The sequence below is a fragment of the Sinocyclocheilus grahami genome, unplaced genomic scaffold (assembly GCF_001515645.1).
Source record: "Sinocyclocheilus grahami isolate Dianchi unplaced genomic scaffold, SAMN03320097.WGS_v1.1 scaffold664.1, whole genome shotgun sequence".
Taxonomy (NCBI): domain Eukaryota; kingdom Metazoa; phylum Chordata; class Actinopteri; order Cypriniformes; family Cyprinidae; genus Sinocyclocheilus; species Sinocyclocheilus grahami.
Window position 1 is genome coordinate 460454 of NW_015505843.1, and position 13519 is coordinate 473972.

The following is a 13519-nucleotide window of genomic DNA, read 5'->3' on the forward strand; positions in this document are numbered from 1 at the left end:
GGCAGCTGCCACCAACCACTGGCAGGTCACGTGACCTGTCAGTGGCGGCTCCTGCCAGCCAGTTGAAGATTGAACCCCTACTGCAATTTTGTCTTAATGATGAATTTGTTTATTATAAACATGCAGCTTTTCTTTCACAAGATGTTAATTGATGGACTGGATTATTGTGATGTTTTTATCAACTGTTTGGAGTGGACTCTCATTCTGATGGCACTCATTCACTGCAGAGGATCCACTGGTTAGCAAGTAATGCTAAATTATTCCAAATCTGTTCTGATCAAGAAACAAACTCATCTACTTCTTGGATGGCCTGAGGACAAGTACATTATCAGCAATTTTTCACTTTTTGGATCAACTACTCCTTTAATGAAGACAGTTGCCCTGCCTATACTTACACATAAGGGTACTGAAGGCCACCACTCCCAGCAGGCCCTGCAGGAAGATGCCAAACGAGTCCATGAAGTCCCCGTTGGAGCAGCCCTGGGCATCAGGATCAGTGGGAGAGGAGTTGGAGGATGCAGACGGCAGCTGACCTCGCGACAGCACACTGACCCCAACACCCGCCATTGCGCAACACTTAAAGGTATTTCAATATCTCGAGTATTTAGAAAAGCCACAAAATATCAGTCTCGAGCAGTGGGAATGATCGACAGGACGGCGACACAGCTATGGTACATAATGAAGGCTCTCCTATGAGCCTCCAGTCACGGTTACTGAAGCGCAGACTTGTCGTGTTTCAGACTGGACCTCGATGCAGCCATCCAGTTGTGAGTTACCTAATATCTGTCAGCAGGTTGTGCTGTATAAACATCTCCTTCAGCATCGAGGAAACATGGTCCAGACTGAGATGTGTAACGGCAGTTGGCGGCTGACGCTGTCGATACTACAACACCATACAGTCTATGTACAACACACACGCTGTCATGGAGACATTTATCGGTTATATTATTATAGAGCGCGTGCGGTTAGCCGCTAGAATTCAAAAACTGTGGTGGTTAAATTAAAGCAGTTAAACTTTTACAGTTAAATGAGGTCAAAAAGTATGGCGTTTAAAACTTCACTTCCCTTTATAACTAGTTTAGAAAGGCAAATAATAGGCAGGTAACGTAACGTTAGTTCTGCTGTTTTTTAGCGAGAGTCCGGTCTGGCGCTTCCTGTTTGCAAACCAGCTGAGGAAAAAAAACGGCCACCGCTGCTTTCAGGAGAAGAGTTGATTCTAAATCTGCGCAGATTCAGGAAGGTCTGCGTCCAAACTAGTCACATACGTATCTGGTAAAGACACATATTATCCGTAAAGGCAGGACACTTCCTTTTCCCATGTAGTCAGGTGCCGTTTACACTCACTACGCGACGATCTACTGCGTCATCACTGTCACGTCGTACTAGAGCATGATGGGATATGTAGTTCTAAGGGATCCCTTGTAGCAGCAGGTGCAATTCAAGAAATTCTAATAAATCTTAAGGTGCGTCCCAATTCGTGTACTATTCTGTGCTGTTTTGTAGTATAAATAGTAGAACTAGTGTGTTCAAACTGAAAAGTCCACCCAGATGATGCACTTAAATAACCACAAAAAAAAAAACTGAAGTGTGGATTGTTGGACACTTCATGCACTCAACTGATGCATCTTTAATTATGTAGCGGAGGAGGAGGGGCTATCAGACTCTAATTATTAATGACAAAATAACCTTATATTATTCATACTCTACACGGTTGAGTATGTAGTGCATAAGTACCTAGTATATACTATGTATGTAGTGCATAAGTGTAGTGTATAAGTGCATAGTGTATAGTGCGTCATTTGGGAGTAGCTTTAGAACTGGCTTACTGAATGGCGAAACTTATGTATTTGCATTGTGAAATGCACTTATTTAACATATTTAATCAACGTTTATTCCCACGATGAATCAAGCTGAATGCCATTGGTCACTTGTGAGCTGGAATCAGAATGGACCAGTTGCTAGAAAAGATTGAATAGAAAATTGCAAACAATAAATTAGCATAATCAAATTTAAACTACTGTTCAAAAGAAATTGCTGTTTTTATTTAGCATGAATGCATTAAATTGATCAAAATCAGTAAATACATCAAATATAATATATATTTCAAACTTTCTGTTAATCAAAGAATGCTGAAAACTAATAACTAAGTAATAAGAAGAAAGGTTTCCTGAGCATCAAATATTATATTAGAATGATTTTCAGTTGACACTGAACACTGAAAGCCAAGTGTGGTGACCCATACTAGGAATTTGTGCTAGGAAGCCTTGTCATCACAGAAATAAATAAAATTGTAAAATATATGAAACAATTATTTTAAATTGTAATATTTCACAATATTAGTTTTACTGTATTTTTAATCAAATAAATGCTGCCTGAGCAGAAGTCTTCTTTCAAAAACACTTAAAATCTTTAAAATCAATAGCATACACATGAGAACATATAATCAGAATGCAAAAACAACTACCTAATTATTAATATCTATGGTCTACAAATATATATTTTAAATACAAAGAAAAAAAATTAAAAGTACATAAACCCAAATAGATCTATTTTTCAAAGTCATCACTGCCCCAACCCCTTTCTTTAAATTAACCCCCTGAAGAAAAAAACCAAAAGGCAAGATTCTGTTCATTTTATTTTCTTTTAAATAACATTTTCCACCAATATATAATTAAAAGTAAACCAATATTATTTTATCAACCTTTAATCAAACTGATGAAAACCTGGAAATGAATAAAACAGAATGTGGCAATACGCGGTTTCAAATGCATCTTTCACCATTCCAGCACAAAATGCTTAAAGAAGAAGTATCAAGGGAAATGGACTGTTAAATCAAGAAAAGGGAGACTGATGCATATCTCATTATCAATTCAAATACAATCAATAGATAACATAACAAATGATGCTATCTGGTTGAGTGGGGGCATAGCTTTGAAATGCAAGACCAAACTAGTTATTTAGACCATTACAACATAGAGGCTCCTGAAATTATTTAATGCAGTATATGCATCTGAACACAGATGCTGCATTCTACTTAATATTAAAAATATTATGTTTGTAAGAGTACAAGACTCTTCAGTTTGGTGTTGTTGATAAACCCTGGATTTGCCACTATGAATATTATCCCTATAACAGTAAGTGACATAACCTGAAATCTTTGTGTGCTTATGTCTTAACCGTAACACCTCATCATTTTTTGTTATTACTCTGCACTTTTATTTAATAATGCATCGTTAGAATGAGCAAATGATTATTAGTATTTACAGAAAACTCATCTTTTGCACTGTTGTGTTACAAAATTCCCCAGCTTTTATAGAAAACCGAAAAGAAATGGGAGCATTAAAGCAGTCCCACTAAAATTAACATCTGGTTATTTACAGTATTTACATTCACACTCCTGTATGTACATGTTTGCATACCACTTACAGTACATGGGCAATTATTTTTTTGTGCTTAAGGTAATTGCATTGTCATCCGCTCTACAGTTAATAAAGGTTTCAGAAACAAGAACTTTGCTTATTGTTGCAGACATGAATGGACTAGTTCCTCTGACTCAGGTCTAACTGTACCCTGAGCTGAACTAATCTTTAAAAAAAGACCACAAACTTAACAGTAGTCCAGGCTTAATTAGAGATGGAGAGCCCAGCCGTACAAGTACCAGATTTACCCTGTTGAAAAACACCCCTCCAGTAGTATCTCTATTGTACAGGAGGCGTCTAAAGCGCTAAGTGATTTTAAAGGTTATATGATCCATAGAGCAAAAGGAAGATTTCAAACATTAGGAAAGTCTCCCAAAATGTCAAATGCCCTACTCCTCTCTACAGAATGTCACCCTCAGCTGGCAAACTGTTGGTAAAATGCTAGCTTGACCTGCTCGATGTGATGGCACAGCTTGATGGCAGGGCCGAGCTTCAGGTCCATACACTCCTGGACAGTGGGAAGGTTCAACAGAAGCAGCGCTTGACCGTCAATTTCCTAGGAAAGGTAAATGAAAAAGAGTTGACAAATATACAGATGTAGGGTCCTAAATCAGCAGTAATAAGCATGTGAGCCAGAAAATGTAGTTTAATCTATGCCAATGTATTTACAATGGGGCCCAAAAGGTTTTGCAATCAAATTACTCAAACCTACAAAGCTCCGCATAAGACATGAGAAAAGAAATTGATATCCTAGCCACAAATGAATAATTCTTAACTTAATTTGCTGCACTAATGTGTTCCCTCACGTTATGTAAACTGTTCCCATGACTTACTAATTTGCTACCTCGTTTTACAAATTAAATCTGTGTATCATTCCTTCATTTGATTTTTGATTTAATATTGAAAAAAGAAAAACTAGAAAACTGTGCCCATTTTGTTTTAAATTTTTTTCTAAATAATCGAAAAACAAAGATTCAGCTTGAAGAAGAAATGGATTTGCAATAAATTCTTTAAGAATTCTTACAACTGAAGCAGCGGAGGACTATTATTCTGCTGCGCAGAACTGAGGAGGAACTGATGACGACACGGTTTGATCTTCGGCTGACCAATCAGCAGAAAGGGGCATTTTATTCCCGCCCACATGTAAAAATCGAATATTCAAGCTGTTTATTTGTTTTTCTACCTCGGAACACAAAAATTAAAAATCAATCAAAACTTTTTTTTTTTTTAAGAAATGAAAAACGAAAAAGGTTCTGTTTTCTCGTTTTCAATATTCAATTTTCAATATTAAATCTAAAATGAAAAGAATGAATGATACACGGATTAAATTAGTACAACGTGACCATGATTTATCTAAAAACGAAGAAACCAACTATTACAACAAGGCCACAATTTACCTAAACAAGGAAACAAATTATTAATTTGTGGCCATGATCATTTTTTCCTACGCTTGTCATGTGCAGGGCTCTAAACAAATCACATTTGCAGATATTTAGAAACTCGTGTGCACATTGCATTTGTAGCATGTGTAGCAGGTTATCCTGATGCATCCCAGACAACAGTGAATAACCTCTCCTTTCAATCAACCATTACACTAAAACAAGGGATTTAAACTTACGTGTTCAATGGTAAAAGAAAATAAAAGCCCAAACAAATACTTCAAGAAACTCAATTTGTCTTACATTTACATTTTTGCGCTGTACTTACAATGTGTTACTGCAGGTGTGTAACTCAGAAAATCTTAAAACTCTTTAAAATCCAATCAAAGGTGCTCACAAGAGACTACTACCGGGCATAAATAGCAATTTCCTGATCACTTGTGACTGGATCATCATGGTAAAATGTTAACGTATTGGAGCTATGGATGTATTGGAGGTGTGTGTTCAATTACTTGAGCCATGAAGATGCGTGCCAGTGGAGCACAATCGGTGGTCCTGATGAAACGCACAACATCTGTGACACTCCATTCCAGTGGACTGCTGTCCAAACACAGCTTCGGAGGAACTTCAGTACGTGGACTCTTCAGAAGAAACAGCCAAACAGTCAGTACTGCATACTTATCAAACACAAAACAGTACAAAACCTAGTTATAAAGAGAGTTATCTCCCTAAGTGTTAAAAGTTTATATTTTGTATACTGTAAGTCAGCAGTTTTCAACTTTTCTGACTTCAAGGCTCCTCAAAAACAATATTCGATGAGCCCCGTGATATTTGTGGTACTTATGATGAAAGCTGCTTTCCATTTTTTTCACAGAAACTATAAGTATCTATTTAAATTCATTCAAATATTAAAATTGTTATATAAATATTTATAATAATAATAATAATTCATTAAAATTATTATAATTAAAATAATTGCATTCCAGAAGCTTCAGTAACTAAATGTTCTTCAGTTTACACTTTTTATTTCCAATGAATTTACATTAATTTTCTAGTCACTCAAGCTTTTTTTGCTCATAATGTATACCTGATAAAACATTTTAAGGCTTGACATTACTAGAAACAAAAAAGATTATTAAAAGGTGTCTTTTTAATATTTTATTAATTTCCATTACCTTTACAGGTCTGGAAATAAATAAATAAAAATCCCTCATTTATGTATGTTTCCCAAGACTGTGGGAATACTGGTCCATTAATAACGATGACAGTGCTGCCCTACAAAGGCAAATGACCTTAACTCGCAGGAGTGTGCAATTGAGAAAAATGACTTCAAAGATTTTTATTTGTTCAGCCAAATTAATTATAGGTAGGACACTGGAAATCTGGCAATTAGATGTTTTAGTAATAAATTATCTACACAAAAAAATCTTGAGCTCAAACTTGATTTTCACCCCTATTTTGAAGTTACTGTACTCTGCCTTTGCATTGTCTGCAAAAAGTGAGATGTCACGCTAAGGCAAAAGGCAGCAACTTCCACATTATCAATATTTGGTTGCTGATCCCCATTTACAAAATCATTATAGTAACACCTGTATAAAATCTAGTGATCATGATCTCATAGGCTATAACAATGTGACTATTAATTGTTTTTTTGACCTAACAACCATACAAAAAGTTAAACATGTGAATGGATACCATTTTGCAACCAATGTATTTGCAATGTTTACTACATAAAAGGATGCAAGACATAGCCTAATTGCTTTTACATCGAACTGAATAAAAATAGCCTAGCATAAAAGGACGACTAGGAATAAGGAATAATGCTCAGAATGCTTGCGGATTAAAAATCTCAGATGAAAAGGTAGGATATGAATTTAATTGCGAACTGTTACTGATTTTATGTGTGTTCATGCTACGCTTTCACGGCATTCAAGTCCACACACGTGCAACTAGAAGTGGGCAGCCTCAGTCTGACAGGCCGGCACTGAATAATCTGCATTATAAAAAGAAAAAAAAACCTTTAAAGATTATTTACGATTACTTTTTGCTGCCAATTATCTAGTCTATGCTTGTTTACAGAGCTTTGTTATATTGAGCAGTTAGATAGCAATCTAATTTGTTTGTCTAAGTGCTTCAGTGACAGATGTATGAAAATACACAAGTTACACCATAATTTAAACGCGGCAGATTTTAATGGACAGTAAAACAAAGGCAGAATACTGTATAACCCCAGGACGGCACAGTAACTTCATCTTGACGTACGGCTAAACAAAGGCAGAGTACCGTAACTCAATTTGAGTCTTCCAAAACAAAGTCAAGAGTGGTAACTGGTGTTATACGGTGTTCTGCCTTGGTTTCTCCTGGGCTTTTTGAAGTTACTGTTAAGACAATCCATTATTTTCTCGAAAAAAATAAATAAATAACGAAATTGACTAATTTTTGACCAAAAACGAAGTTACGGCCTTTTGCCTTTTGTCAGCTTACATCTTGATTTTTAATTGTTTTAGCTTTTACTGAAGCATATTTAGTCTTATTTAAATTTTTTTTTAGCCATTTTACCACCCCTTGGAAGTGTGCTGAGGCTCCCAAGTGGGCCCCAGACCCCTGCTTGAAAATCGCTGCTGTTTCTCATCATCTGAGCAGGTCGGTGAGCGAGGTTTGCGCCGTCTGCGTGTGGGACGGGGGGTTTCTGGAGGGGAGGGGGAGGGTGTGGGGGGCTGTGACTTCTTCTCTGAATATTCAGAGTCATCCATTAGCTCGTCTTGCAGTTCAGAGCCTGTGTCTTCACTTAGAGAGTCATCCTCATCCAGATCTTCTTCATCACCGCTGCCCTGTGAGACCAAACAGTGACATTAGTGCATCTGTAGATCCAGTTTAATGCTTCTTTTGGTTTAACTTATATATATTTTATATTAACGACCAAAAATGTTCATTTTGTTGTTGTGATGGTAGAACATATGAATTCTGCTCATGCGCTGAATCTAAATGGCAATGACATTTACTCTGAGTGCAAATGTTTCACCAGACTGCATTTCACATTCTAATGACCACATTAAAACAGATGGAGGAAGATGGTTCTTGTTGAGCAGTTACTCTAAACATATTTGATTTGTATTTAGTGTGGTCCAAACATCTGAAAATCTGGGTTCAAGAGTCCAATTAAGCCTAGAGATAAACTAAAAGCAAAACATTATGATGTAAAATTATGATGTAAAATTAAGCAAATATGTTTAAGAATCTGGACTATTTACTCATAAAATCTGCAACGTTGAGCATTTAATTCTAAAAAAAATACAATAAAATAATGTTATTTATTTTTTTATCGTTATCTTCAAATTATGCCGATAATGTTTATAATTGGAAGCATTTGTATTAAATTAGAAAAATGCAAAATAGAAACATTTTCACCAGAGCTCTCAGACATTTGCACCGTAATGTAGCTCGTTACCTGAGGGGAACCTGCCGGAGTGTTGTCGACAGAAGCAGATGAACGTCTCTTTTTGTGGACGAAGAGCTGCTTCCTCCTCTTCCTCTTCCTGCCTCGTCTCTTCACACCTCCCTCTAAGTTGGAGTGTCCACCGGGAGGTCGGCCTACACGCCTGCTCTTCTTCTTCCCATAGTAATATGCTAAAAAACAGGTTCTGTTAGTTTTACAGAGCCAACTAAACAGCAAGTAAAGGAGAGCACATTATTTATGCTATCATGTAATTTAAATAAATCATGGGTGAATTTGTCCAGGTCATATTTCACCCCATCATAAAATCTGCAACGTTGAGCATTTAATTCTAAAAAAAATACAATAAAATAATGTTATTTATTTTTTTATCGTTATCTTCAAATTATGCTGATAATGTTTATAATTGGAAGCATTTGTATTAAATTAGAAAAATGCAAAATAGAAACATTTTCACCAGAGCTCTCAGACATTTGCACCGTAATGTAGCTCGTTACCTGAGGGGAACCTGCCGGAGTGTTGTCGACAGAAGCAGATGAACGTCTCTTTTTGTGGACGAAGAGCTGCTTCCTCCTCTTCCTCTTCCTGCCTCGTCTCTTCACACCTCCCTCCAAGTTGGAGTGTCCACCGGGAGGTCGGCCTACACGCCTGCTCTTCTTCTTCCCATAGTAATATGCTATAAAACAGGTTCTGTTAGTTTTACAGAGCCAACTAAACAGCAAGTAAAGGAGAGCACATTATTTATGCTATCATGTAATTTAAATAAATCATGGGTGAATTTGTCCAGGTCATATTTCACCCCCAAATAAAAAAGAAATTATATTTTGCATAAATACAATAAAGCATATTTCTTGTTCATACAAGATTACACACACAAAAACATTTTTTATATATCATGATAATATATATGATTTGCAGCCTTTAATTAATGCTGATTAAAAAAAATAAATCAATACAAAAATATTGTATTACAACAATAATTTTACTGCAATAAAACAAAACAACTTAAATCTACACAGAATTGTTGAAAATAATAGGAATTATTAGATAATTAATAGACAAAAGATGCTCACTGTATTTGGTTTTGGTGAGCACAGAGCAGTTTTCTGAGCAGTGCTCCAGAACCATTCTTGGGCCGAACAGGTTGGGACAGCACTCCAGCTTAATGCAGGTTTTCCGACAGAAATCAGCCACCTGGTCTGCAGTGCGAACAATCTCTACTGTCGCTCTATAGCTCTTCCCTTTGTACCTGTGAAGCACAAAGACTGGTCAGAAAACCAAAAGCAAACTACTTGTTACATAATTATGTTCATAATTAAATTATAAATTATTATAGACTTTGATAAAAAGCATATGCATAACTTTCATACTTTATTAACAAACTTGTTTCAACAACCCGTTTGATCAGCCTTTTAAAGGTACTTTAAAGGTTTAAAAAGTTTTTTTCCTTTACTTTTGCAAAAAAGAAATGTTTGGGGCACCATATACTCACTTGGCTTTAAGTGTCTCTCCGTGACCCTGCCAGCGGCCCTCCTGGTCCAACTGCAGCTCTCTCAGCACTCGACTGGGCTTATAAGCAGAATTTATCACCAGCGTCAGCACCTGTACAGGCCACAGATCAATAGGTCAACATTACAAACACACAACTAAGGTATTCATAAGTCTCAACAAAATATAATAGTTCAACTCCAGATTTTGAGCCGTGTTCAAAGCTATTACAAAATGCAGATAAAAGCACATCAATTCTCATTGATTTGTATTGCACATTTCATGATCAGATGTGACATGGTCAAAGTAATGTCCATGTGGCAGAATGAGATTTATTTATTCTGAATTTAATTGATCACATATACAGTAAAAACTGAAATATTGTGAAATATTAGTTCAATTTATAATTTTAATAAATCTTAAAATACAATTTATTCCTTAGATGGCAAGACTGAATTTTCAGCAGCCATTAATCTAGTCTTTAGGTCACATGATCCTTCAGAAATCATTCTAGTATGCTGTGTTTCAGGCTTTCAGACACTTTGCTTCACTTTTTTGTCATGTCTAAAAACACCTCATATCACCATTATACATTATTTTTATAGTTTAATACAGCAGGATAGGAAGTTTTAAGACTTAAAATACTATTAATAACATTTGCTCATTACATTTTGTTATCAGAAGCAACAAATTTGAATAGTATTGCAAATCTTTTTATGGCTAACCTCCTTCAGCACCAGGACACAGTTCCCAGGTCCCACACACTGCGGCAGCTCTGCAATACGGCCCTTATTGAGGTAGGGCCCTGAGAAGCAGCGATGGTTAAAATAGATCTTGGGGCAACAGTATTTCCCATTCGCCTGGCCTGCTGGTGGCACACAAACCAGATTAAAATAGTACCATGTTGGAGTCCATTGAGCTTTTATGACTGTGTAAACAGCTGAGAAGGAAGACCACGCACGTGTACAGTGTTCAGATATGTATCTAGCACTCACCGATCTCAGCCTGACTGCTGTTAATCTGTTGTTTGGTAGTATCAGGTGAGGAGTCTTTGGATGGTACCCGGCTGTGATCAAAGAGATAAATTAGTGTTTTTCCATAATCCAAACTACTTGAATTTAATTCAAAAGCTTTTGTGTCTTACTTACTGTTTCTCTGGCTGAACAACTGCAACCTTTCTCTGTTTCTCCACTGCAAAGAACACATAAAATATACATTTGAGTCTCTTAACAAGCCAATATCAAATATAAATATAAATTTATAAGGTAATTTGTGTACACAGCACCTTGGCACTGAGAAGTCTGTGCTGTAAAACTGACCTCTGGGCTTGCAGGGGTGATGAAGAGGATAGCCATTGGTCTCACACCAGCTCACTGGGAAAATATCCATGGAGTCTGTGTGAACTATGATTTCTGGGATGGCTTGCTTCAGACCTGAACAAAGAGCGGGAGGGAGAGATAAATTAGACTAATCCTCATGCCTACTGACCCGTGATGTCTATAAAGGGTTAAACCCAGTCTTATATTAGTCCATTAGTGGTCTTGCTATTTTTAATCAGGGACTCTGTTTTGTTAGTTTCCTCTGGAACCAGTCCAAGGAAACACTGCAAAATTATTTTTGCTCATTCACAGCTGCCATACTGCAGAAAAAAAGGAGTGTTGATGTCACACCTTCCAAACGAATCCACATGTGTTGACCTTTGACCTTGATAACAGTTGCTACGTGAATGTTTTCAGGACAGAGTGGGTTGACAGCCTCCAGCATCATGGACTCTTTAATGCACTGATCAAAAGGGTCCTACAAGGAAGTTTAAAAAGTCAATGTCAGAAAGTCACATCAGCGACAAAAAGCCATCAATAACTGAGATTTGAAGAAGTCTCTAGAAATCTCTAGAAATTCTAATCTTTTTGAAAGAAATTAATACTTTTATTCAGCAAATATATATATAAAAAAAAATATATCACAATTTTTTTCCAGAAAATCCCAATTCACGATTTTATCATGATTCTTTGTCATTTTGTTGGTTTTGCTCATTTGCAAGTTGTCTGAGCAGTACAGCCAAACTAATTTCCCTATTTTAAAAACAAAGCCTTACAAGGTAACAAAATATAAAATAAAAAAGAATGGCAGATATTTAGGCCAAAGAGGGTGAAGACAAAAATCTGTCATTATTTTATCTTTGTTATTAAACAAATAAAAACAAAGATGCTTTATTTTTCAGGTACAGTAGGTGTTTTAGCAGTAGCATTCAAGAAACCAAAATAACAAATATAAAAATAAAACACTATATACTGTATAAATTACACAGTACTATTATATACTGTATAAATTATACATTGATTCTTATTCAAACAAACAACTGTATTAAAGTGTATTAAAGCTCTTCAGTCAAGAGCAGTGAGTGATTTTTCTCTGTGTTTTGTTGTTTTATTAACATTAAAGGGATAGTTCACCCAAAAATTAAAATGCTGTCATCATTTACTCTCAGGTATTTTTTAAACCTGAATGAGTTTCTTTCTTCTGTTGAACATAACATTTATTTTGAAGAATATGGGTAACCAAACAGTTGCTGGTCCCCAGAGACTTCTATAGTATTTTTTTTTCCTACTATCAAAGTCAATGGGGACCAGCAAGCAACTGTGGTTACCTACATTCTTTAATCTTATTTGTGTTCAGCACAAGAAAGAAATTAATACAGGTTTAGGACAGCATGAGAGTGAGTAAATAACAACAGAATTAAAATTTTTGGGTGAACTTTAATTAGGGTTGTCGCGATAACCGCAATACCGCGCTATTGACGAGCAAACTGCAGAGGAATGCAAGAACCGCAGCAACAGCGATTTTTGCGTGTTTTTCTTTTTCCGTAAGGTTATGCCTATATATATATATATATGGCGGTAATACCGCATACCGCGCTATTGAGGCACTCAAAATTACCGCAAGGGAAATTCCCTCACCGCGACAGCCCTAACTTTAATGACAATCGGCAGCATGTTTAGAACTATTAGTTTGCTAATATACACACACACATCCATTTTCTGTTGCAACGGTTTACTTTCACTTTAGACATAACCAACTGTGTTTATATGTATATGTTTTTTGTTTTTTTTACAGTATTACCACAATCAGACGTAATATAACTTAGTCCAGTAATCAGGCGCTGTTTGACAGGCTTTTTAGTGTGCACGTGCTTCAGGTGTACGCGCAAAAAGCACATGTCAGAACAGCACGCAAATGAAATGTTTAACCGGCAAGGCTTTAAAGCACATGCAAATAATACTTTTGTGATTGTGAAGTGCAGCGTTCCGTGAGTGTATCTCTACCACTGAGTTAACATTTGATGTGAATGTATGTGGCGTTGTACAGTATATTGAGATGGAGGTGCCAAAACTGCAACTGATAGAATGTGCGCTGTAGCACAATAGTACAATATTTCTTCAAAAGCAGATAGTGGAGACATTTTAATCGTCCATAATCAAAAATCATGATAATCGTACATCCCTATCTTAACCTGATCAAAAGTGACATTTTAAAATGATATAAAATATTTCTAGTTTCTTTTGAACTTTTTATTCATCAAAGAATCCTGAAAAAATATGATTTTTTCCCCCAGAAAAATATTAAGCAGCTCTGAAACAAATGTATAATAATAAATGCTTCTTGAGTAGCAAATCAGTATATTAGAATGATTTCTGAAGGATTATGTGACACTGAAGACTAGAGTAATGATTGCAGAAAATTCAGCTTTGCCATGACTGGAATAAATTACATATTTTGAT

General features: G+C 36.1%; 2 protein-coding genes across 3 annotated transcripts in view; both read right to left on the reverse strand.

Annotated features, from left to right (window-relative positions):
* stimate (STIM activating enhance) overlaps nt 1-1357 on the reverse strand; it is a 13529-nt gene extending 12172 nt beyond the window's left edge. Inside the window, exon 1 of one of the 2 annotated variants that reach the window (XM_016242595.1) lies at nt 396-1357. In XM_016242595.1, the coding sequence (XP_016098081.1) occupies nt 396-567 (172 nt within the window). In that variant the 5' untranslated portion in view covers nt 568-1357. The remainder of the gene's footprint in view (nt 1-395) is intronic. The other variant, XM_016242594.1, reaches the window with a different exon arrangement.
* A 1301-nt stretch (nt 1358-2658) lies between these two features.
* The window catches only part of LOC107558900 (Scm like with four mbt domains 1), a 30170-nt gene continuing 19309 nt past the window's right edge, over nt 2659-13519 (reverse strand). Inside the window, exons 11-21 of the mRNA XM_016242600.1 lie at nt 11411-11537; nt 11060-11173; nt 10889-10931; nt 10736-10806; nt 10466-10605; nt 9745-9854; nt 9326-9501; nt 8750-8928; nt 7418-7629; nt 5311-5437; nt 2659-3975 (exon numbers count right to left, since the gene is read on the reverse strand). Of these exons, the coding sequence (XP_016098086.1) occupies nt 3835-3975; nt 5311-5437; nt 7418-7629; nt 8750-8928; nt 9326-9501; nt 9745-9854; nt 10466-10605; nt 10736-10806; nt 10889-10931; nt 11060-11173; nt 11411-11537 (1440 nt within the window). The 3' untranslated portion in view covers nt 2659-3834. The remainder of the gene's footprint in view (nt 3976-5310; nt 5438-7417; nt 7630-8749; nt 8929-9325; nt 9502-9744; nt 9855-10465; nt 10606-10735; nt 10807-10888; nt 10932-11059; nt 11174-11410; nt 11538-13519) is intronic.